Source organism: Syngnathus acus, chromosome 6 (genome assembly GCF_901709675.1).
Source record: "Syngnathus acus chromosome 6, fSynAcu1.2, whole genome shotgun sequence".
Lineage (NCBI taxonomy): Eukaryota > Metazoa > Chordata > Actinopteri > Syngnathiformes > Syngnathidae > Syngnathus > Syngnathus acus.
Genome location: NC_051092.1, coordinates 12,218,815 through 12,245,177, shown reverse-complemented (window position 1 = coordinate 12,245,177; position 26,363 = coordinate 12,218,815). Strand labels below are relative to the sequence as shown.

The 26,363-nt window shown below is 42.5% G+C and overlaps 1 protein-coding gene across 3 annotated transcripts in view; it reads right to left on the bottom strand.

Moving 5' to 3' along the window:
* The window catches only part of frmd4a (FERM domain containing 4A), an 88,795-nt gene that overhangs the window by 53,786 nt on the left and 8,646 nt on the right, over window positions 1-26,363 (bottom strand). Inside the window, exon 1 of one of the 3 annotated variants that reach the window (XM_037253330.1) lies at window positions 20,316-21,106. The exons of 1 other annotated variant lie outside the window; for it this stretch is intronic. In XM_037253330.1, the coding sequence (XP_037109225.1) occupies window positions 20,316-20,348 (33 nt within the window). In that variant the 5' untranslated portion in view covers window positions 20,349-21,106. Of the gene's footprint in view, window positions 1-6,665; window positions 7,209-20,315; window positions 21,107-26,363 lie in introns of those variants that run through there. One more of the 3 variants, XM_037253327.1, reaches the window with a different exon arrangement.

Sequence of the window (26,363 nt, the reverse complement as noted above, 5' to 3'; positions counted from 1 at the left end):
GTCATAAACACAAGACGCCTGCAAGAAATTAAAATGTGACTCTAATGACTCACGTTAGCGCAAAAAGACGTGACGACAAGGAAAATATGACTACAAAGGAAATATGACTCGTTTGTCGCTCTCTCAATCAGATTAACAGCAGCTGTCCAAAAGAGCATCCTCCTCTTCAAACCAGCTTTCAATACATGATACTGTAGGATAGACGCACCGACATACATTGCGTCCTGACAATCACTCAGGAGAAAATCATCTGATGCGGTACTCCTCAGTCAGCATTATTTATTCAACAGGCCTGGCCCACATCTGCATGCCACTAACTGTGGCGTACATGAAAAATGATCAGTGGTTTATTTATAAATTTAGCATCTGCCTGGCAGGTAGTAGCCAGAGGTGCGAAGTAACCAAGACTTTATCAACACAAACACACACACACACACACACGCTCTTCTGATTGTTGAGACACTTGAGATTTTTGCCAGACACCTTCAACAGGGAGATGTCCAGATGGAGATGAGATGGGAAGTGTGAACACGTTAGGGATGTGTTACCACTGTTTTTCCTTTAAGTTTATTTTCATCCCTTGACATCTTGATGTGTGTGTGGGGAGGCATGTTTAAATATGTTAAATATGTGTTAAATGTGTTTAAATTTGAAGCCAAGTGCAATCCATCCCCACATGTTTATGAGCTAAAAATGAGGCATTAAACTGTGAATATCAAGCGTTAAGACGGGTGATTCTGACATGCCTTGATGATCTGGGTCAGTTTGCGCCGGCAGTCCTCGAAATAAATCCGCTAATAATACATTCCCCCTGATAGTAAGACGTAAGATTTGACAGATACAAACCAAGCAACCAGAATAGAAAACCAGCCAATATTAAAAGTCAAGATAATAAGACAGATGCAATCAAAGCTGGGCTAATTTTATGTGTGATTATAGGCATCTGCCTCCTCTTTGTTTCGGGAGGTAATAAAAAGCATCGTTGGATCCAGGCCCCGCGTTAATTTCGTCTGATAACGCTGCCAGACTGTTTGACTGCCCGTGGGCCGTCTGACTCATCCCTACGGTCCTGCTACTCACTGGGCTTACTCTCTTTGTGCGTCTGTTTTGGGGGTTGACACCCTAGAGCTGAACTGCTTCTCAATGCGCTTGCATGTTTTCACATGATGCACATGAGCAATAACAAAGCTGCAAATCAGAAAATGATCATATGACCGCAAAAACTCTGATTCAAAAAGTCAAACATTAACCCAATCGTGTATTGTAATTTAATCTAGCAAAAGTCTCCAAGCTTCAAGATAACATGTAATGCGAAATGGAAATTAGCATAGGTTTTATGCTAATTATAACCTGCTCAATTAATGCACACACAGCAGCAACATATATAAACAGCACATATAAAAATACACACAGGCGTGTACTTTCTCTGCTCTGTGTAAATAAAGACTAATTCTGGCGTTTTACATTTTTGTTCACTTATGTATTGTGCAGGAAAACATTGTCAAAATGCAAACAAATTTAATGTCCACCGGCGCCCAGGAATGAACGAGGTTAAACTAACGTCAAATGCTTAATTTTTTGTATAATCCCCACGGGTTCACATTGCTCTTGCAGATTCTTACTATGCTAATGCAATCCTGATGGGCTCCCTGCAGGGCCGCTTTTCATTTTGATTTCATTTCCTCACCGCAGTTGTTAGTTTAGGCGGGACTCGGAAAACACGTTCAAGGTAACAGATTGCCTGGGAGGTTTCCTGGAAATGGGAACGATTGTATGGCTCGTGTTGAAAACTGGGACATATTTGTATTTTGGAAAGCTTTGTCCGCGCTCAGGGGAGAAAGCTGTTTTGGACAAACCGCATTATTCAGCACAGCATCTGCTCAACCAGCTGTGAGGGGACTCTTACAGTAAAGCTGGCTACAAACACGCTAATTTTCACATCAACCTTAAACGTGATAGGGAAAAAAAATATGTTGTTATTGCTGAGATCTACCGGAGTCAAATTCCTTGTTTGGCATGCCCAAACATGGCCAATAAACTTCTTGAATCTTGAATTTTGCATCCAAGGATAGACCTATACAGGCTATTTATTTGCATCTGATTGTCTAGTTTGGGAATCTCAGCTACATTTGACTCAATTTGGATGGGTAAATGATTCACAAAATGATCTGGAAAATAAATCAAGTCTAAATAATAAATCAATTTTATTTTTAAAAATGTTACAATTATTGTCCATTTCGAATTTTGCGGACCACCTGCAATACCGCCACAAAGTACATTTGGAATGCATGACGAGTTACTCCAGTGTGTATCCTCCAAAAACATGGATATATTCAACGCTTATTTTTTTTTTTCATACATCTGATTAATAAGTGTGCGGTCCTCTGTGGGGCCCCCAGTAGCACTGACTGGGAGCGTAACTCAAATCAGATTTATTTGTATACAGGTAGCCGTTAATCAGAAAACTCTCAAAGGGCTTCACAAAGCCACGGTTGACAAATATTGACAACATTTGTTTCTTTATTATGATTGGAATTACATTCCTTTGTGGAGCAGCAAGTCTATTTGTTGACTCAAAACACACTTCCCTCTCTGCTCCTCGCCACAGTCACCAAATCTAAATATGATCATGTGGTGAAAGCGGGCGGATTGTTATTGGCTTTTCCACTCCACCAGATGACAGTGGGACGGATTCCCGAGAATGTCTCCGGAGTTCACAAATAGTTTATTCAGCACCTCAGCACAGGAAGAGCAAAGTCGATGACCATCTATCTACGGGACTCTTTGCATTTGCTGAGCCTGTGCAAGTCTCGCCATATGTTGTTATTATAATAATACAGCTTTGCTTGTCAGGGTGGCTAGTCATAAAAAATCAATGACTCACTGGAGTCAAGCCGGGCCGCTCTCTGAAAAACATGCTCAACCTGCTTTGTTGTTGCTACCCTATGAATAAAACATATGCATTGAAAATAAAAGCTATTTATCCAGTAAAAAAAAAAAAAAAGATCGGAGGCATGGTGGAACCTCAAATCATCATGACTTGGTCAGCAAATATTGTGCTAACAAATGATACACCACTGCAGATACTACAACTTGTATTAAAACACTGCATGTTTAATAAAGGTGGTGACAGTTTGAGGGTCCTGCACAAAAAATAATTCACAGCGGTTTGGATTTTTAATTTAGTTTGAACTGCACATGCCATTGTGATGGCATCAAACAGCACTGAAGAACACTGCTTTTCAAAGCCCAATCGTACTATTAGGACACCAACTACTTATTCTGCAACAGTTTTTATTGTAATAGGCACTTTTTATGGATTCTCCATTTCTCTGATTCCCAACCACAACAGTGTGCCATGACAGATCAGCAGGTTGTCATGCAATTTTCACTAAATTGGTCCAAAAATGATAACTTACTGCAAGTCTTTCAATGCCAGCGACTTATAGTGACATACAGAACAATATCCTATGTGGCTTGGCAAAACAAAGTTGGGAAACAGTGGTCAATGTTACGACACAACATTCTGTCTGTCTTTTTTTCTCATTAACCAGCTACCACCACCACTAGTTGAGAAACACCGCTAAAATAGATAAGCCTTAATGCTCACGTCCATCTTTTCAATGTCCATTTCATGACCTCCAGAAAGGTCTTCGACATTGTATTGACAAATGTGCTGTCACAAAAACGACAAAGAAAAAAAAAAACAGTCCATAGCCATCGCCTTCATAAGTAGCACCCATGCCTTACTGGTATTAGAATTATAATATTTCAGAATATATCATTCCAATGGCCCTATAAGTATTCTATTATGAGAGCAGCGGCTGACTTAAATGGAAGCGAGATCTGCAATTTGCAGTTGTGAATAGCAGATGAGGTCTCTGAATTACACAACCATGTCTATTGAGCGTGTGTGTGTGTGTGTGCATGCGCGCGCTCACGTGCGTGTGTGATAGGCAGGGGACAAACTGGAAAGCGGGGGCTCGATAATAATAACAACTGTAATACAAGTTAAGGATTGATTTTCTACACATACAAATGGGATCAAATTTATGATAATTGTCTTCGCTCCATTTATTTGGCTTATTGTGCATACAGGGGCAAAAGTTTAATGTTGGAGTTCTGATTAAAGTTAGATAATGCTTCAATTTTAATCCTTCCATATGGGTACTTGGAGTCTATTTATGAGCTTCCTTTGCAATTTATTTTGATGCCTCCAAAATTGAATGCTTCTTAGTCAACGGAAAAAACAGTGATGGTTCTGGAATGCACTGAGCTCGAATTAGAAGGTTCCACTGTTTTGCAAAAGAAAAGAACCAATATCCACTCTGCGGCATTATTAAGAACTTTTGGGGAATAGTACAAGTATATTCGTGGTGACACAATGTTCCCAATATGACACATTTGGAGAACTTATAATGGCATCGCGTGCTCTGCGAGAGATGTGAGCTGACACCAACTCGAATATTAAAAAAAAATCAAACTGAACTAGCAGAGAGAGGAGGGAAGGGACTGGACAGAGGGAGATTGAGCGGGATGGGGTCAGCTTGCAATAATTGAGTCATTTTGACACAGCGTTACATAAGAGATTCAGAGGGCACAGTTGCAACGGTCTCATTTTCTCTCTGTCTGTACTCGCAATTTACGTGGTCCCAAAAGTTCCCAATTCATCACTTACTACTTATGCACCTTTGTTGTTTTTTTTGGTGGATGTCTGGTTGCGGAAACTGGGCGTGTGTTGAAGACGGGATGTTGCCGGGGAGATTTGAGGGATTGGTGGGCTTCACAGATGCAATTAAAACGACACAAGGAATGAATGTATTTTTAATCAAGCCGTTTCATTTGCTAACGTGAGAGCTACAGCCTTTGTCTAAGACTGAGAGGATGAGGAGCCACTAAGTGCGTGCGTGCATGTGTGTTTGTGTCCAGAAGCTCATCAAACACAACACACAGCAGCTTTGGCTGGAGACCACGTGGGTACCACCAAGAGACATTTTACCGAAGCCAAAAGCACATCCAATTAGCACATACACATCATGCCACCGTTTGGCTCACACGAGAGGAGATTTGTCACTGTGGACAAGTTTGTGTGTGAATGAAACCTCTGTGGCACAGACTCCATGGAAATTAAGCCAGTAGCAAGCAATGGGGGAACTATTTTGCCTGGAAAGATGAATAGACTTAAAGCTCTTTCTTCTGATGTTCAATAGCATGCCCTTAGGCAGAGTATTTATTTTTGTTGCATTTTGCGGCTTTTGTCATAATGTCGTGAGAATGTCGGAATGTTAAGCTGCTAGGCATGACTCTTCAGCGACTCACCGTTGCGCGAGTACAAGAAATAAGAGTGGTGACCTGAAAAATCCAAAGCCTACCAGTGATTCTACTGTATTTCCTGACCCACTTTCACAGTGTGGCGCTGTAAAAGGAAGGTTGGTTTCCTTGAATCCTCTTAACGTAGCTGAATCATTCATGTGCCCTCTCCGCGCTAACCCAGTGCTAATTAAAATAGCTATATCCAGGCACTAGGTGATAGGTCAGCACTCCCTTCATAACAAAAGCGTGAAGAAGATAGACAATAGTGTAATTTGAATATTCAGTCATGCAAAGTAGCCATCTATGCTTTCCAGCATTCATCAGCAATTAGCACAATGAATAAACAAGTAGCGTAATTAGGTGGCTAAGAGGAAACGTAGAGGAAGTCGTGGATTTTCCTGGACACCACACATTGCATGAATAATCCAGTGTTCCAGCCTCAAACTATCATCCAATTATAATTTCTCATCAGGTAATAAATCTATCTGAATCTGCATGTAACATTAACACAGCAACCATACATTTATGTTTTGAAGGTGTTAGACAAGCTACTGAGTTTACACCAGGAAAAGATTACTCTTCCCTCCAACAGATGCTTGCGCTCGTAAACAATGTTAAAGGGAAACAGAAGCTTAATGACCAAAGTCATTACATCATCGAGCAGCTCAAAGCAAGCGGGGGATTTGGCCACCGTACTGGGCGACCTTAAAGGCATCTTAAAGACTGGACGTATGTGAGTTTTCATTGGAAGTGCTCGAGCACCTCGTAAACCACAGGAGCCCGAGTCATCTGCCTCAAGACGGGCGTTGGGGGAAACGGGAATATGACAGCGGCATCCATCAGAATCCCCCATCGTGTTCTCGTCCCTTATTTCATTCTCACTCCTTCCTGCCTGTATTTATTCCCGGCGGGGTGATTCGTGGCTCGCAGTAGAAAACATGTGAAGGATGTCGATGACATAAGGCACAAGATAAACCCACTACTTCAGTTTTAAGTTAGATGGATGAAAGTCTCTTGCGTGCTGAGACAACATTCCTAAAGTCTCCTCGGCGGACTCACAATGTGTCGAGCCATGTAGGCCACGCAACCGAGGTTAGCTCCTGGAAGTGCCAGTTTATCCTGCAGAGTTACCTCTGACATATAATCGGCACATTGCGTCTCCACTAATTAATGAGAGCATCTGGGAAAGACATGAACATATGCCGGCCTCTGGCCTTGGATGATAATTACGCACCGAGGTCAGCCACACCATGAGCAAAAGAAAAGGAGAGTGAAATAATACGCTGAAGAGCAAAATCGCTAAATTACAGGGCATGAAGACAAAAGAGAGACAAAAAAAAAAAAAAACTTACAAAGACATCCATCAACATGTGCTCCAAGGTCATCTCGATGTCCTCCAGTCGGGATGAGAGAGTCATCCTTTAGCCAGTACCAAAAACAAAAACGTCCACTAAAAGAATTAAACTTCACTGATCCTATGTTTCACCACGGAATCCTGACAATCGATTTAAAATCATTCTCCAGATGACAACATCTTGATTACTGTCTGTATTTGTCCGCAAAGGATAGTAGCAAATGGGCGCTTTGTGATAAGTATTCCGACTGGTTCCAAGAATGTTCCTTTGGGTCGTTATTAGTGGCTAATGGCCAAGCTTTGGGATCATTCCCATTAGGGAGTCTTCTGAACAGATCTAACTTGCCGCTACAGAGGACTTGATCGGACACTCATCTTCAGAAAAGTCACGCAGCAATTTAATTTTTGAGATATTTGTCAGAACAGGATGTCTCCTCCCACTTCCCCCTTATTTTTGTCTTGCATTCCCCCTTTTTTCCCCTCCATGCCCTTTCAACTCTGTGTCCACAGTGGATGTCTTTGTGAGGAGAGTGAGCCTGGGGCAGCTGATGCCCAGTTCTGGGTGCTCTTGGCTGGGGTCATCTCTCACACTGGGCTTGTAGTCAATGCGCCTTTGTGAAGGTCTCATTAAAGGCCGGCCAAGGACCTCGCATGTCTCACAGACACATGGTGGGGACAACAACAGCGATATGGCGCTGAATTGACAGGAAGCTTATGTAACTCTGATGGGAAGGGGGAGGGGGTCGAGCAGTTTTGGGGCATCGGTGATGGAGGAAACAAGAAGATGAAGGGAAGCAAAGGATCTCCTACTGTGTTGACATGCTTGCTCGATATGATTTATTTGGTTGTTAGTATCCTTTACGCAGATCGGATCGGCTGGAAATTTTATGTAAAATCAATAATTGGTGGTAGAGTCACAATTTGCCGATCCATGAATGACATCATTGGTTGGATCAGGAAAAATAACCCATTACAGCAAACACAATTTACAAGGTTTCTCAGCGAGACTGTTTTTAAGTTTTAATTGTTGCAGTTCAGTGAGTGTCAATTATATGCCAATTGTGGCTATGCATGGGCCGGCCCAGTCACAATCCCCCCGCGAATAGTGGGGGTCCGTGTTCTAGCTTCACATCTCTTCATGAAGACATGCATGGCCTGTCCTGTCCCTTGCTTTGCAAAGCCGTATAGTCCCAGAGTAGCCGATGACATGTTGCCCCATAACCCGTCATGGGTGCGAGGTCAACAGAATCAGCAACTCATGAATTCTCACATCAGCTCTGCTGCGAAGAGCGCAGGACTGTGACAGAAAGCACATTACTCAGGCGAATTCTACACTCTCATGGATCATATATGCCACACGGAATTCACATGTTGAAGACGAAATGCAGTCAATCTTTCGTTCGCCTCTGGAGGCTTGTTTCTCTTCCCCAATTAGCTCCTTATGCTTCCTGCAGTGAATATGCATCAAATCTCCATTAATAACTCACCATATCCCTCTTTATTCTCATCTATGTGCCCGTCATGAATTATAAATTCTACTCCGCCTTGAAGGTGGAGGCAGATAGTGCGTCACTTGTAAGCGGCTGGCAGGTGGAGTGCAAAACGCGGCAGGTTGTCAACCTTTGGGTCTGTGTTTCATTAGTGAGGAGCTTAGCCCCCAATGGGGACCACTCAGGTCGGCACGTCGCAATGCGACTCCGTCTTCAGCGCATCATCCGCAGCTCAACACCGGATTTCCACGTTCGGGTGATGATAAATGAAGCCATAGTCTGACAAAAGTGATTTTAAAAAAGCAGTTGAAAACTTTCAAGACTGAAAAGGTCGGCTCTTAAAAGGGATCTTAAATATAGTTGGCAAAATATTTTCACATAATCCTGAGTGACATAGAAGCAGATTTTTCCATTCAACTAGTTTCTTCTGCACTTGTCCTTAATAGGATTGTGGGTGATGTCATCAGATTTTAGGCGACACCTTGAACTAGTGGACAGCCAATTGCAGGGCACATATAAACAAAGAAACATTCAGACGATTCATAGCTATTGATAATTTAGTCAGAACAACAAACGGAAATCTAACCTTTAACTGCAGCATGTTGAAGCAGTCTGAGGTGTTTGCCCATTGTCCGTTGGGATCAGACCAGTCCAGGAAGCTTACTGTACCAGTAATCCAGAAAGCGTCAAGACCACTTGAGCTTTGACTATGGCAGCAGTTCACACTTTGCATGGCAAAGAAGCCAAATTAACAAACCCTCGTTTGCTGCCGACCATAACCTCTCAGGACATTAGAACACTGATCTTGAGAACGCCTCTTCGTCTTCATGATTGGTAATGATGTTCTCACCTGGCATGGAAAACAGGCTGATAATCAAGCCCTAGGCCGGATTCCAAATTCGGACACACACACACACTGTCATTCAAAAATAGCATCTACTCCAGTCACGCTGATAAAGCTTCTTAAGGAAGGTTTGCAGCCAACTGTCTCAGGGATTTATTACAAAGTAGCTGTGATAGTAGAGAGTACAGACACCTTGCACTTCACCTGCCTAAGCGCCTTTCAGCATCTATCTGAAAAAGTGTCCTGCTGTTGATTTCTCTCTGGGTTTCTCCTCTCATAGCAAGACATTTTGTCCTTTCATAGAAGAACATCTGTGAGGTAAGTAATGTTGGTTTTGAAAGATGGTCTGGCTCATGATCTCTGTTCCAGTTCGTTCCACAGGTGTCTGATGGGGTTGAGGTCAGCTCTAAGGTTCAAATCTCTGCTCTGGCCTTACCATATGAATCGCATGTCCCCCAAGCGCCTGTGTAAGTTCTCCTAGTACCCAGGCTTCCTCGACATTAGAAAAAACATGCATGTTAGCTTCGTTTGAGATTAAACATATTCACGACTATGCCCTGTCCCAACGTGAAAATCACGAAAACCAAGTGCAGTGTGAAGGTAGGCTCCAATTTACCCCAATGAGGACAAATAAAAATAGATGGATGGTCTCCTCTTTTTTTAGAGCGTTACGTTCTTGTTGTTTTTGCCGGAAGAGAGCATGCGGCATTGTGCTCAGTCATTCTCTCATTCTGCTGCGTCACTCGGCACCCTAAATATGTCACTCCACATTAGAGTGGATGTCTCTGTTGTGTGTTTTTCTCTTTGGAAGCTGCTCCTCGCGATTTGTGCAGGTGCATTTGACAAGTATGACTTTCTCTGCTGTAGGGAAAGAATTGATCAGAAATATCTGAATTAAAGATATCGACAGACTTTTTTTCAGAGCGCTTTGCTGTCCAAACATTTCACAAGTGAACAAATGAGGCAGGAAGCAAACAGAATCCGACAAGGGGCAGATTTTAAATGCTGGTTTTACGAATGCCTCCCACATTTTCTGCCCTAGTAAACTTAGCCCAGTTTACCCAGCAACAAGACGGCATCCAAACACAGACAGACGCACACGCACCTACCGACTCTTCCAATTAGCTGACATTCCCATTAGCTCGCTCTCCAGCCTGGCCGTTATGACTTACTCTAGCGTGCAAACGCCACACTCGTGTTTACTTAGCATCAAGACCTGCACGTGAGTGTACATCCCCCAAGTCCACGCACGATTAATAGTCTGATTTGTAGCAGTGGGCATTAAATATTTGATGCTATAGTTAAATATTTTATCTGTACAGGGTTGATCATGAGGGGAAATGGGGTAGACATGATTCCGCTCTCTGGGGAAAACACTGGCAAGAAGAGAAACACGGGTTTACACATTTGATGTGCGCTTGTATGTTCTATGTGTGTTAAAAAATGTGAACAGAAACTCAGCAATGGATCACTGCCCTACATTTGGATTATTTATATGTGAAAGGTGTACAGTTTGGGGATTTTTTTTGATACGGAAATACAGCGGCGATCAATTTCAAATTAAGTACAGGTTTCCTATTTTTGTTTGATTGTTTTCATCGTCATATGCGTCTACAGGATGCAGCTGCATTTATAAGGCTCCTAAACTCTTAGCCGCTCATGACGAAATGACTCATCTCTTTTATAGACAATGAGTCCCTCAGGCATACGGCCCAACAACTTAACGCGCATGTGGACATAAAGTAGAAAGAGGATGCACCTTCACACATTCGCTCAGGCTTGTCGTTTACTAGTGACCTACTGATTATCGGTGCCTCAGTGTACAACCACCCAGAGAGGCAAAGCCAGGCGAGAGCTCCGCCTCTTGCTGCAGGCATGACACTAAGCTGCTTGTTGGTATACACCTTAGACAGGTGCGGCAACTGGGTGGTAACCATGCAAACATGGGCAGATTGTGTGCTGTAATGTTCAAAATGTAATTTGAGGAGGTTGGATCCACCCACTAACCTTGCTTCAGGTAATGTTTGTGTAAACCCTGTCTGATTCTGCTTCGTATGTTAGATTATTTTGGGTATCCATTGTAAAGGATCTTGACAAATTCACTTTAGTGATAGGCAGGGATACGCTTTGGTAGGTAAAAGGTGGCGCTAGACACTGTTGTGATCTCAGCTGAAACAGCTTTTTAAAGAGCATACATTATGGACATTTAATGTTTCATGAAGACAGAAGTGGGTAAGTACTGACCCCATGAGGACCGTGGCCTTTATAAGCCTCGCCTCAGATTACGGACCGATCAAGCCGACCTTTGCTTGCCTTTGTCCTCCTCACCTTCTCGGCCGTCTGAAAACATATATGTCCTGACAGGTCGAGCTTGATCACTCCCAGGTTCTACTTTAGGCCAAAATGCTTTCCCTTGATGTTTGCCCCGATTTTAGCCTCGGTTCCCATCATTGCCATGTAAACTGAAAAGCCTTTGTGGTAACAAAAGGACAGAGCAGAAGAGGCGGGTTTAGCAATGGGGGGGGGCTAGATTCAGTGTAATTGTGCTTTTGGTAGATATAAGCGTAATGGGATGGCCGCAGACAAAAGACCTAATTAGGAATTACCCTATTTTCCGTACCATAAGGTGCACTTAGAAGCCTTTAATTTTCTTAAAAATCGACTGGGCACCATCAAATTTTGTGTGCACCTACTTCCAAAATCTTTTAAATGTTGCACCTCTGCCAACACAGGGACGTAATCTGAATTAGTCGACCGGAAAATCACATTTAAATCCAGCCTTTTATCTTCGTGTACTTCTCTTATCCCTACTCGTTATTTTCTGGCTTTACTTGCTACTCGGTCTTTGTCTGGCTCATCACAGTTGTCTCTGCCTGGGACAGCAGGAGGATCGACATGAGGCCATTAATTATACACATACCCTCTCCTGCTTTCCCACCTGGTCCCCTGTAAGGAAGCTCTGATGACGGATGAGCGGAGCGGCCCGCTAAAGGTCTGTGTTTACTGAGGCCAAACGTCCAGTCGCCGCCACTGTCACGCAGCAGCCGGGTGGTAGGGCGACGCTCATTAGAGCTCAAGGTCTCCCTCTCATTGGCTCCATACATCAATCAGGACAAGGCGAGGAGGCAAGTGTGCCTGACAGCTGGGCATCTTTGTCACTTGGTAGGTCTTCCTACTACAGTCTTTCATTAAAGATGCCTGTTTAGGAGTGTAGACAGCTCTTGAGACACAAGAAGAAGGAAGTGCCGGCCGGGGTTGATTTAGGGAAGTCTTGGAAGCCATCATTGAGTACCCCCTGGTGGTCAATGTCTGTATGACACACAGCCAAAATGTACACCAAATTTCCATTTGACAAAGGGCATATGATCATGTTTATAAACAAGAGACCAGAAGATACTGTGGCAAAAAGCCGTTGACTTCTGCTGCTGACTTGAACTGTATATGATGACAAAAATGTGCTTTAAAGTCATTTTGGCCACTGTAAGGCCAAATTAAAGAAAGAGGAAACTCAAATCAACAATCTCTACAAAGTCATGTAACACAAAAGCTATAATACAACAGCAGCTGTCGTGTTCGTGCAAACACCTCCAGACATACATTAATGGCTTTAACTGCCACAGCAGATGTGCACATCTGCTCAGAACGAAATACCCCCGAGTATGTGCACGCACGTACTCACACACGAGGTGTGATATAAAGCTGACGCATGTCGTATTTAATCGCTGTAACAAGCTGAGCATCGGGGGTCAGCAAGACACTTAATGTTGATGCGAGTATTCCCTGGAGTACGGTGAGCATCAATCTATTAAGTGCGATTTCATATTTGGGTTTAATTTGGTGTGGTGTGTACAGTGTACACAGGGAGGAGTATGTAAATTACACACCTGGCAACCACTGCACGGCATTCGTAGCCAAACGCCTACACAGGAGAGGTCAAATTAAACAAACAGTACTTGTTACACTTTGGTGCCGAAGCCAGAATAGCATGCTTCAAATGATTCAACATGGTGGTGTCTGTTCGGAATAAATGCTACTTGTAAAAAGTTAGGCTTTGGGGTAAAAATGTAAATTTTTACTGGTGAATTGCCAAACGTGAACAGCGTGATGAAGACGACTGTTTGAAATAATATCTTGAATTCAACCAAAAAATGTATTGGTCCATTCATTGAGGAAAAAAAAATCACATCTCCTTTAAATTATTCTCCTATCTAGAGTACAATTGGAGAAAATGTATTACCATTTTTACTTTGGCTCCTTTATCATCTCTCATTCTATTACTCCCAACTCCCTATCTGTCCATCTGCCGAGTCGTCCATTTTTTTCCAGCTGCTCTTAACCTGCAAGCCTCAGGCTTTCTGATAGCAAAAAGTCATCTGTTTGGCGCTTGAATTTGGCTGTCTATTCTCGTGGCACATTCTTACAGTATATTACATATGCAAATTGAACAACACGCATGCGAGCGCAGTAAGCGTTTGACGTCTCTCTCCTTGAACATGGTAATCATCAAATCGACATTCGTGCATTAGGGCATGAAAAGGACGTCAATATATTACAATGCATTAAGATTGTTTGTGTAAAAATTGTTTGGAGCAAAGCGGTGCTTTAGGAAGACAAAGCGTCAACATATTTCACGAGCCTATAACAATCTCAAATGATGTTGGTTTGGTACACCCTTGCTGTTCAGAGTATTATTATAGTAAAGTACTGTGCTATAAAACAAAACAAAATGGAACAAAATACCAAAACATTGCAAAGCTAACCACTGTCAAACATAAAATTGAGATGTATTGCGAGGAAATATCGTTGTATTTCTTTTTGTCCTCTGTATTCCAAGTATTCCTGCAGCTTGTTGAGCAGATGTGACCATCTTAATGTACATATATCCCCGAATTTCTGTATAAAGTCCCTAGGTGGCAGATGCACGCTGCTTAATTATTTAGTCTCTATTCAAGTGTGCAATTGTCAATCAATAATAATTAATGATGGTATGTTTTTAGGAAGTACAATATTATAGAGTGCCATTTTTCTGATTAAAAACATTTTTTTGTTTATTTTGAGGGGGCTAGAACGATTTACGAAGTATTTTGAGTGACAAACATGATCACAAAACTAATCTTGAACGGAATGGAATCTTGGATAGTGAGTAAAAGAAATATGCCTAATACTAGGGGCTGGCTTCGTAAAACTTCTCCATGCTGTTCTTGTTTCTTTCTTTTTTGTTTCATTGTTTTAAATGGCTAGCATAGTCTTTGCAGCTGGTTTTTGTCCTTGGTTGTCTAGTAACGAGTGCACACAGCCTATGGGATCACCCGCCCCCCCACCCTCCCCCAAAAAATGGACCCAGGCCCGGGAAACTTGTTGTCATTGCAACATTGCCAATTACCCTCAAAGGAGCACCAAGGCCAGAGAGCGGGAACACGGCAGAGTGGAGATTGAACCTCACTGATTTAGCTTTGCAATACACCTCCAGGCTGTGACTGCAATTGTGACGGATCCAGAGGCTTGGAACGGCACGCATTCGGCTGGAGACCAAGTGGGAGTATAACATGTAGTTGTTGCCATTGTTATGGATGTACTTCCAAATTGGGTTTCACAAAACATGTAGTTGTTTAGTCCCCCCCCCCGCTTCTCGGTCATTTCCTCCCTTCTCTTGGCACCCCTCAGGACAGCGTTGACATCGGTCCACTTCACGGTTAGCCAATCAATCTTAAACAGGCTGACCAACAGCTGCTGCCAGCTACCGATCCCAAGAGGGAAGACAAATGGCCAGAAGTAGAATGGAGGGTAGGGTGGAAGCTTTTAATGGGGGCGTTATATGAAAATAGCTGAATAAAAAGACAACATGAGAGAAAATGTTTAACAAGGTTAGAGGAACCTCCTATTTCCTATGGGGCTTTATGTAAATATGAAGATCTTCTGATGGGGTGATGTATGATATCCTTTCAATGCAGGGTCATCCTTCATGGTAGGGGTGACATTACTAATCCTCAGCTCATTCATCACAGTCTGTTGGGTGTGTGTGTGAGACCAACTCCCTGTAATGGAAAGTGTAATTGCCACTCGGGTCTTGTAAAGATCAGAGGTGAGAAAGGTCGAATGGGTCTTTGCCGTGGCACAAACATGTATGTTTTAAAAGAACTCATTTAAAGTTAATGGATTTAGGGCATTTGGCCAATTAAGAATCAAATTAAAGAGATGCTTTTTGATAATGCAATTAGTAAGTCTTCGCAGAGGATAAAGAATCTATGCCCGTGAGTTCTGTCACGTACCTCTGTCTACAATAGCCATTACTTTGCATTGTTTGGTAGCATTAGGCTAAACTGCAAAGCTATGTAGTTGTTTTGAATAAATGCGTAACTGATTCCTTGACAGCAAACTGGAAGTGGCAAAAAAACGAGTATCACAAATTTCTGCTCGCAAGTCAAAGCACAAGAAACAGCTGAGCATCATGGAAATCTTTCAGTCCGGTTCCAAGGCATCAGAACTGCTGATTTATGAGAATACTTGAGTATTGAATTAAATTTCCCCTCGCATCATTCAATTCGTCCCAGCAAAGCCTGCAACATGACGGCCAAGTGATGAAGCGGAAAGTCTGCAGCCGGTGTTGCCATGACAACCCCTAACATTAAGTGAATTGCCGGCTCGCTTCCTTGGCTGCTCGAATGCAATTTGATTGATCCCATCACACGGGCCTCTTCAAGAGCCCATCTCGCATACTTGACATAAGTGGGACTTGCAAGCACCGTAGATGTACAAGATGGCGAGTTTGCCCTTCACATGGCGAAAGCGAAGGAGCGATGCTTGAAAAAGAGCTCAGAGTACAATCATCACGTCTTCCCTGCTGACATCACTTGGACACACTCTCGCATTACTGTATCTGGGTGAAAACATAAAAGCTTCTTAAGTACTCTGTGCCTCAACATAAAAAGCCAAAAATGTGTGACTCATGGATGCCACCGCTATATTTCTTTCACGAATATCTACAACAGTTAAAACCCCAAATATACTTCAAACTATGAACCCAAAACATCATTTCAAATTCAACTTATAACATTGCACTAAAAATAGAGAAGTCTGAAAGCATGAGGTCTCTGGCATGTACATGGCAACCTGTAAAAAATAACAATGACTACTGTTGTTAAAAAGTTGTGAAAAACAATCAAAAGTACTGATAAATGTAATTATTATTATGATTCTGTTTTGTCTTTAGAAAAAAAGCTCGTGTAAATCTTGGCAATGACATTGAACGAGTAACATTTTTTTTTCATGCATCTTGCTTCCAAACACTAAACATCATCCCTCATCCATTTCCTCTGGCCCTCGAATGCTACGAGCCAACCTGCCGTGGTGCTGCTGAATATGTATGTGTGCTGCCAAAGGCATTCCCACCTAGTCCAGTAGATCCAAACCCCACTCACCCTTTCCTTTCCCTCCCAATTATTTTCATCTGAGCGAGGTTCTGGTCACTTGCCTTTTGGCTGACTTATGGCTCTCTGAGTCCCCAGTCTGAATTTAGTCATTCTGACAGCTGCCTGCCTGCTAATGAGTGCTGTGGATATAGGGCTGCAAAGACAGGTACGACTGCAAAAACAGCATTTGGTCCCAATCCCTGTCAAATTGCAGGAATTCACCGATTTTAACTTTAGCTCGCGCATAAAATGCTAACCCGGTATACATTCTCGGATTGCACTTCGGCCATGCACGTGACCATTTCCGAGCCATCTGTCACAGCAGGTGGCCGGATATTACGTACCTATGTGCGAGGAAGCACAAGAGTGAGAAAGTGAGCGTACAGATGACAGCAGTTGGAGTGCACTGGTGGGCTCTGATGATTAGACAGATAACGCATTGACAGGGTTAATCTCTTGATAACTACTCCATATTGATTGCGTTAGGAGTGGAGTGTTAACAATGCACTCAACACACTCATACACTTCAGAGTGTCTCACATTTGTTCAAGGGGAAGATTCAATTACGGCTCTCCTTGTGCTACTCTACTGACCTACATGCATATATCACATGCGGTGTGTGTGTTTTGCATGATTCGAAAAGGCCTGTGTGGTGCAGTCTTTCCAAGCTAAGAGTTAGTCCCGGGAGATTACTAGCACAGACCTGCTCACAGTACACATTTAGCATAGTTTATGATACCAGTATCTCAAATCATTCTTCCTCATTGAAATGAATGGAAATGTATTTAATCTGTTCCAGCCTCTACAATTTCTTTTTATGATATGCTTTAAAATAAAAAAAATTGCACTCGACAGTTTTGTATGTTTTAAATAATAAATATAACTCAGAAGTCAAGGTCCTTATGAAATATTCATAAATACGTTGAACACTGTAATTAATGTTCACTGCTGTAGACAATTACACACACACACACAAGGCTCCAGAAGAAGCCCACGCCTCTGTGAGTTTGCATCTATTTCAAATCTAGTGGTTAGTGACACCGCTGTCACCGCTGGCCACCGTTCACGTCCCAAGATAGTGTGCAATGGTCAGCAGAAATGAACTGTAATATTTCATTTGAAAGAACACCAAGAAATAATGTGATAACAAGAAAGCTGTGTAAGCAGTGGGACTTCTTGCACACTTTTTCATTGTCCTGCTTTTTTTAGTTGAACACAACTCCAGGACATCAAAGCAGGAGATTGCACAAATGCCCCTTTTTATTTTATCTCCCTGCTTCACTGCGCATTACTGTCAACAGTAATATAATAACACAAGGGAGAAAAAGAGTGACGGGACACTTTGAGTACATCTCTTAGAAAGCCTACGCAGCACAAATTTCTGGCTTTTAGAGGGCAGTGGATTATAGAGGGTGCAGTTTTTATTCAGGGTTTGAGTTATCATTGGGCTAAAGTCGCCTTTAGTGGTTCCCTGAAGTAAAAACCTCGATGGATAAAAGCTGGAACGAACAGTTTTAGTACTGTATTATCTCTTACAGTGGCCGTGGGGCATTTCTTCACTTCTTTCTCATCATTTTTCTGGACAGCGCTCAGGTTTGCTTGTCCCACTTAGAATACAATAAAAGCTTTCTTTCCAACTCCTCCCTGATTTTCTTCATCCTCCCTCCATCCATCCTTCCCTTTTTTGGTTATTTGTGTCAATTCAAATCCAAACCTTTACTGCCAGATCAGCCAAAATCAGTCAAAATGGTCAATCTAAAATGGCTGGCAATATGGAAAAGTGAATGAGTTAAGAGTCTTTAATGAAGAAACATGCACGTTTTTTTTTAATCTGGGAGGAGAACATACAAACTCATTAAATGGGATATTTGTCACAATGAATTTAAAGGAAGCCGAAGAGAGGCATTTATTTGAGTTTGAGTTGTGTCGTGTATTTATTCAAGTGGATATAGCATCTAGTGAATCACTGCCACATGCAGCAATGCTGTATGTACACTTGAATCGGCAATATTTGCTTTTGAATGTGAAGATGGTCTTACGAAAGGGGATTTCTCTTTTATTTTTAAACCGTTGCCGCTGGTTAAATAAGAAGAAAGGCAGGAGAAACAATCCGCCTGCACTTTATTTCTTCTTTTTTCACAGAGAAGTGTAAAACTTCAAGTGTGACGCCTTCCCGGTTTCGTCAGGCTGTGATTCTTTGACATAAATCTCAAAGTAGCTTTGATTCCAAGGCAGGGAGATCCACAAAATCTGCTGCGGGGCATCAGAAGCTAAATGTGGCTGATGAAGATAAACTGAGGGAATCAAAAAGGTCATTTCATCACTGATGGTTATTAGCATTGCTCTTGGGGAAATCTGGTCAGTGTGGCAGACAGAACTGATTTTACGGCTCGACTTGAATCTCCGCCATGCCTTTGAAGCTCAGGCTATCTTCAAAAAGCCCTGTGATGCTCCTCTTTCGGACATGATCACAGGGGTCGTACACAATTATCGGTGAGGGTGCTCATCTTAAGTGCCAGACAAACTGCGAGGGGCTGAGGATCAAGACCATAATTCAAAACACTTCCTATGTTTCTTCATTATATCTCTGCAATGCTTTCACCAAAATGTCCGAAAAAATGGGTTTTTTTTCAATTTTAGTTTATTCTTATTATCTTTTAAATCAAATTAATTTTACACTATTTTCGGGCTTCCTGATATTAGCCTATTCTAAGGGATCTTAGGCAAGTCCATATTTGGTTACCATGACAACCTTCATTGGCTGCCTCTTGGGATTTCATCAGCAAATTCCAGCAATTAATTGAAAGATCTGGTGCGCTGTTATGCGTGTATTCACTAGTGAGATCTAGTTCGCTGCTAATCATATACTTGTCGTCAAGATTTGGCCCGCTGTCTCTTTACAGATCTGGATCCAACCCATCCGGTTTGAAATTGTGAAAACATTTAATAATGTCGCCTGTAAAGGTGAATTAGCGAACAGCCGCAGTCTGAGTGGCCTACTCGCTTTTAGTTTGTCCTCCTGTGCCAATGTATGCAAGCTGTCAAATGTGCAGCTGGAAGAGGAATTCTGGTTGCATCCCGAATATATTTCGGGATTTGTGTCTGTCAGGGGGGGTTGTGTCAGACTGAGGAGTAGAAGAAATATCAGGTTAAACTGACAGGTAACTAGTTCATTCTGCAAATGTTTATTCTGTGCTTGTTAGAGCCTCGGTTTTAACTGGGCGGGGCACAAAACCACTCATACCCGCTTTCTTTTCAAATGCAATCATGCCTTTATAAATATTAACACAGGCCATCATATAGCTTGGCATGCTCACATTATAATATATACCCAACATAAAATCCCCGCTGGAATAAACAGGTCTCCATCTCGCACCTCATCTGGGAGGGAGACGGCGCTCTCGGGGTCCATTAAGGTCCCCACAATGGCATTGGGTGTCACAGGCAGGCGCATGGCTCCACACAAATAATCAAGTGTGTTCTCACACAAGCACACTTTCACTAAAAACACACAAACCATTGCCTTTTGCAACACAAAGGCTATTATACGACAAGAACAAGTTCCTCCCTTGCACCGCTTGCTCTGCTTCTCTGGTCCAAATCAAAAGGGCACAGTGGTTTTTGTACTGTGGGGCGGTTGGCACCACTGGAACACACTGACTCCTTCTTTCAAAGCCAGAGTTCCACATACACGAACGCAGACACTGTCACAGCTTGCGCTGGCTGTTCTTTGGCAACACTTTGATCAAACATAACCCAAGCATAAAGCAGCGATCTGGCTGGGAAACTTCTCCGCATCATGGAGCTTATTTATTCATTTCATCAGCTCAGCATCCTCTCCTCACTGCGTGACAGGTTGGCGATGGTAGTTTTGAGACGCTCAGCGATCCCCATGGTAACCTTACCCGCGTCCTCATCGGCGACAGCAGCCCCTCCATGACGGATTGGCTCGGTTCCGGTGGGCTCGCTTCCCTCGGCCGCGTCGGCGGAATTATCCCCGGTCCGCAAATAGATCCTGTTAGAAACGCTGTCTCATCCTGAGAGCGAGCATCTCCTCTCTACCCACACACAGTGCACCGATGGTGTGTGTGGCACTGAGTCACACTCACACATTCACTGACACACTAGCTTTTAGGAGCAGGAGGAGAGAGGGCAGTGCCAAAGTCCTGGAGCTTCTCCTCCCACCAACCTGTCAATGAGTTCAGCTTACAAGGTCCAGCAAGCTCTCTCTCCACTCTCTCTCTCGCTCTCTGCTTTTTGTGCTACCTCTCTCTCCGTTTCCATTCTCTCTCCCACCTCCAGATACATTTGTTCTCTTCAATGTGGCAAATGATTGCAGTTTTTTTTAATGCTACAGGCCCCCTGCATCTTTTACTGTCCTCCTGCAGGCTAGCAGCTCCCGCCGAAGCAGAGTAGGGACGAATGTGTATGTGTGTGCGTGTTTGGGGGGGTCGGGGTACGGTGAGAAAAAATGGAGTGTGTGTGGGTTTGCGTGTGTGAAAAAGGTGGGGAAGGAAAGCAAAGAAGAAGAGAGAGAGGTCACTCTCAGAGCTAGTATTGTCCCTCAGGACAATAGTGGCTCTTAATCGCCTAGCAACCTGATCGGCTTCCTTTTTCTTAATAGACAAGAGCATGATCAAGTCACTTGTTCAAGCGCACAAACCTTGTTCTTCACACACGCAGCCATTCTCACATGGGCTCCAGCTGTAGACAATCATTACACATGACTGTACCATTACGAGATATTGTCAGCGTGGTGAATATTGGCTTTGTGTTTTCGTTTGTGGGAAAGCACTGTACACGCGTTTTGATCATCTGGGAAGAGACTCAAACTTGACTGGATGGACTGTATGCTGTCTTGGTCATTTCAAAGCATTGAGTCGTAAGCATACAACTGGCCAATTTATTCTAGATTCAAATTGGTGGGTGTGTACCCTGCCCGCATGTTTGCAAGGCAACCGTGTCTGTTTTGGCAAAGAACACAGAGCCAAAGCGTTAAAGTGTTAACAAATAAAAAACACAGCATGTCCTCCCTGCTCCGTGGCGTTTACAATAAAGAAGTGCTTGGGACAGGCTTTTAAAGTTGCACAGCACAACTGCTTCTTCTATTTCTCAATTATTTTCAACCAAGCATTGACTACATTGACCCAGAAAAGGCAAAAAAAAATAACACTACTATAATTAACCACAGTGGACATCCCCGTCCTTTTATGCACTGGACAGCAGATCTTTGTCTGAACTTTGCACAGGTGACATTTCAAACACAACAGCGTTCCAATTGCATGGGCGCCCCAGGGCACCTAGACAAGTTGTTAATGTAGGTCAGTGAAATTGTATCAGGTCTCTACATTAGAGGAAATAGAAGAAACACAGTTTTGTATACCACAATATATTCCAAAACAGGCATCCTCCAATTTTCTATGATACTGTGTATAATGGTTGACAAGAGATGGTGGTGCAAGTCTAATTTGAATGGAACTCATCATAGTTAATTGCAAACATACTCACCAAGTCATATCACAGGATGTATATTAAAAGAAATATTGAATTGAAAAATAAAAAATGGGCCAGATATTTTTACACCACCAAGACACTTGCATATGGTTTTCATTAAGATCCACAGCAAGCGAGTAAACAGCAACAATGGCTGATTATATTGATGCATTCATACACCAAGGTTAACCTATTTCAAACTTGTCAGACCACATTTTTAAAGCAAACATTAGCACTAGACCAGCGGCATCAAATGACATCCTGGCTAACAAGGAGACTAAAACAGACCAAAACAGACTACGATGAGTCACGAGTGCAAAGGGTTGTTAGTGCCGCACCGAAAAAAATAAAATAAAATAAATAAATAGAAAATATATAATAATATTACAAGAAAAGGCACTACTTAGAAAAACTACATTATTTGTAATTGTTCTTTATCATAAGAAAATGTCTTACACAGCTACTGACGTTTCATACTGTATTGATGATGATGTTCAGGTCAATTATTTTATTTTTTGGTTTCTTAAATATCATATCTTATCTAAACAATGGCCCTTCTGGCAACAAGCCAACTATGGCAGCCGCCATCTCCATATGGCTGTAGGCCTTCTTGGCAATGGCAACACAAGACGACCAGATAAGGATCCGACTTGGCGTGCTGCATCTCCAAGCATTACCTTTCACGTCGTTATCTTAGCGCCAGCTAACATCAAATGAAAATGAGCCGGCTTCGCCTGTGGCGTGTGGTTTCATTTATGAAGCGCGTTCAAACATGGAATCTCCCACAGGAGAATATTCCGTGGTCTACTTCACATCAGAGAATGTATCACTTTGTGCTGAGCATCGCCACTGGACCATATGATTGTATCACAGCACACGCTACACATGCTCTCCCTCCTGCACACACACACACACGCATATATCAGTTCCTCGTTTTCTCTCACACATGCACCGATAATGGACAAAATTGGATAAGTGAAGCACAGGTCTCACATGGGAAATCTCATTATTCAGATGTGATAGCGGCAGTAGTCGTGCACCAAGAATGAACTGACTGCACTGACACGAATGCCTCGTTTCGATTTTGCACGTCTCTTGTTCTCGGCTAATGTAGAAGCAGAATAAATAAGACCATTTTAGCTTGGGGGTCTCTTTGGGTAGGAAGATGTTTATGGCTCCAACAGAACAGATATTTATTCAAGCTGGCTTGAATATGTGCTTTTTTTTTTTTTTTTTGCAGAGTCTGGCGAGCCTCACTGACATACGGCCCAATATACTGCCATTGCACATTACTGCTGACAGTGAATGTTAACCTGGCAGCAAATCCCAGATTTCCCCCACAACACACACACACGCACAGAGGAAGAAATACACCTTATCCCTGCCCCCAACCCTTAACGGTCCCCTTTCAATCTTACACACAGCCACACATAAAAAAGAGAATGGGTGCAAGGGATGTAGGAGGTGATAACATTATAATAAGAGGGCAATATTGCACAGCTCGATGCATACTGCAATATGCTACCCTGAAATCCACCTCCAGCGTCGCCCCATTCCCCCCCTTCCTCCTCCTCCTCCTCCTCTACTAGTCTTTGCTGCTCCATCTGGACCCTAAAATGAATCCCTTGCGACTTTTTCCATCATGCACATGTGAGCTAACGCAACTCGGTCAGAGTGCGGCGATGCATCATCCTTATATCTTGCTATTCTTGTCTCTTGTGTTCCATTTGGGTTTCTACCTCATAGTGCCTAATTTGGCAAGTGCCTACAGACTTCTGCGCGCGCACACACACACACACACACACACACACACACACACACACACACACACACACACACACACACACAAATGCATGAAAACCACTATAACCGCTTCAAACATCAATGTTTGTATTATTGCCGATGTTTTATGTGATATTTTCTGTTGTATTGTTATTTTATGTAAAGCACATTGTTACTGCAAAAGCCATTGTGAAAGCGCTATATGGATAAATATGTATTTTATCGTATTATATAAAATAATTTGTCTGTTTTTTTCTACTGAGGGCTGCAATTATGCCGCACAAAGAAGACCGCCAATGGGCTGTGGTAATTAGCCGCCGCTAAACACAGGCTGCACTTCCACGGGGGAAACAAGGGGTGTAATTGTACTGATTTATCAATTGAAGTACATCACGGCCAGGGAGGGAGAATTCGGGGTCATCTTGTGCCTTTTAGAGGCTGGTTTGGTTTTTTAACTTGAATTACTCAGGGCGCTGAGACCTTTAAAAAAAAAAAAGAGTTTGTGGGATTCAGTTGCTTTTAATTAAAGCAAAGAAAAGGTGACAAAAAAAGTGTATTGCATGTATGGATAGTAGTTCTAAATATTTTTAAACTGTTAATTATATTAATAATGAAATAAGGGAGTAGGAATACAAATGTTCATAGTCCCTCCTAATCCTTTCTGAACATGTAAATGACGATGAATGTTGATGTGTAAGCAGGCAATGATTGTGTTGATTCGATTCTTTTGATTCTAGTTTTTTTCTGGGTATTTTTTGTATTTGCTGAGATTTTCTATTGTGTTATCTGCACAAGTTTGTATTAGAGTTTTCTAGGTATTACACATCTTCATTTCTATACATGTTTGGGGGGAATAAAGCCTTTTGTGTTGTAGCGGGTTTGGCGCGGGCGTAGACAATGTGCATGGCCGGTGACGATGTTTCCGTACCATTTTAATCAATGGCAGCGCAATAAATGAGTAATTCTATTGCAAGATAAGTTGGCGATTGAACAGGGCTTGGGAGTAACTTTCAAACGAAGAACAGACTACATTGTGTGAAACACAATCATGCAGAGGATCTATCAGACAGCAACACCAACATAGGTGTAGCGCCCCTGCTCTCATATCAAGGTCAAAGGGTAAGCAGAGCTGCAGTGAGTTTTGTTGGATGCGCAGTAAATCTTTATCCGAGGTGTATTTTAACAGAAACATTTTCTTAAGACACATGGGAGCTGTGCTCAATTCATTTTGGTTTGATAGTGCAACTGTAATTGGGAAATGTCTGTTTTTAGAGTAACAACAGGATTCATCGATAGGAATGATAAACACAGAAACCACCCATGTGGATTGAACGAGCACAGGTCAGCAACTAAGAGATGGAGGAGCAGGACGGGAAAAGAGAGAGGCCATATTCATCGTTATTCGCCGCGTGCGCCCGGGCGTCTAGCTCGGGGACCCATAAGTCAATGCCCAAGCCTGTCAGAGCACTTCAGCTAAATCAATGCCGTTCGAAAGGCAACTGCTGCGGACTCTCATTCGCCAGAGTCAGGCTCCTCCTCCGCATGGAACAACACCAATCGACTCGTGTGTGTGTGCGTGTGCCTGTAAACAACTAAAGGTCAATGCACAGGCAGCTATGATGGGGAAGTGCATTGTCTGGATTTTGGAACTTGATGATTTGCATTTTCCATGTTGACATATCCATGTTTTTTGTTCTGTTGTTATTTTTGGGAAGTTTCCCAGTTTACGTTAGGTCATTGGCAAAAGCAGAGGAGCAATCCAATTCCACATAATTAACAGTGGATCTATGGGACATGTATCTGTGAGATTAAAGTAATAAGACACGGAGGGCAATAACGACTGTTTGAATCAATTATCTAAATTAAACATACAGTAGGTACATAAATCGTAAATGGGGCCGAAGGTAAGCAAATAAACTCCAGACATTACTCCAGCACTGACACCACGAGGAGCCACAATGAATTCATCATAATACACAAACTGCGTTATTTGTTGCATTCCATTATTAAATGATTAGATAATTACGTTTTATCAATATAATGAAAATTGTTTTCCTTATTAAAAATATGAAAAAAATAGCTCTTTCTGGAGGGGGAAAATGGACCTGATTAATAGCATTTCCATTTCTTTTAAATATAAACATAAATTGAAAAATGAAATATGTTTGGAGTTTTGAGTTACTATATATTTCCCAAGGCATCACTATAACCATGTTTCTTGCTCCACTTCATAAAAGGCTGAGTGGTGTACTTTTATTTTCTTGTTTTTTTTAATTACAGAGCTTACTTTAATAAAATTATAAATTATGCCAGTTTATGATGCAACCTAAAGTACATTGGTCTATTCCTGCAGCCGAGGGTTGACGAAGCTGAAGTCGACTGCTGCCGAGGGGGACAGCGTGTCTGACATGCAATCTAGAGTTCATTGAACAGCAGTTTAAAGAAACACAAGCGCAGGCAGGCGAAATATGCATATACAGAGATGTGGTCCACATTTGCTGATGCACTGGCAGGCCTGGGGGTGGTTAAAAACGGAAGAGGGAAAGCCCCCTCTCCTCCTCCCTCACATCTCATCACTGTGTCGCTCAGTGAGGAACATCTTATCTCCCGAGTGCAGAGACACAGAATTCAAGGGAGGGAGACGGATGGAAGAGTGAAAAGTGAGCGAGAGGAAGGGC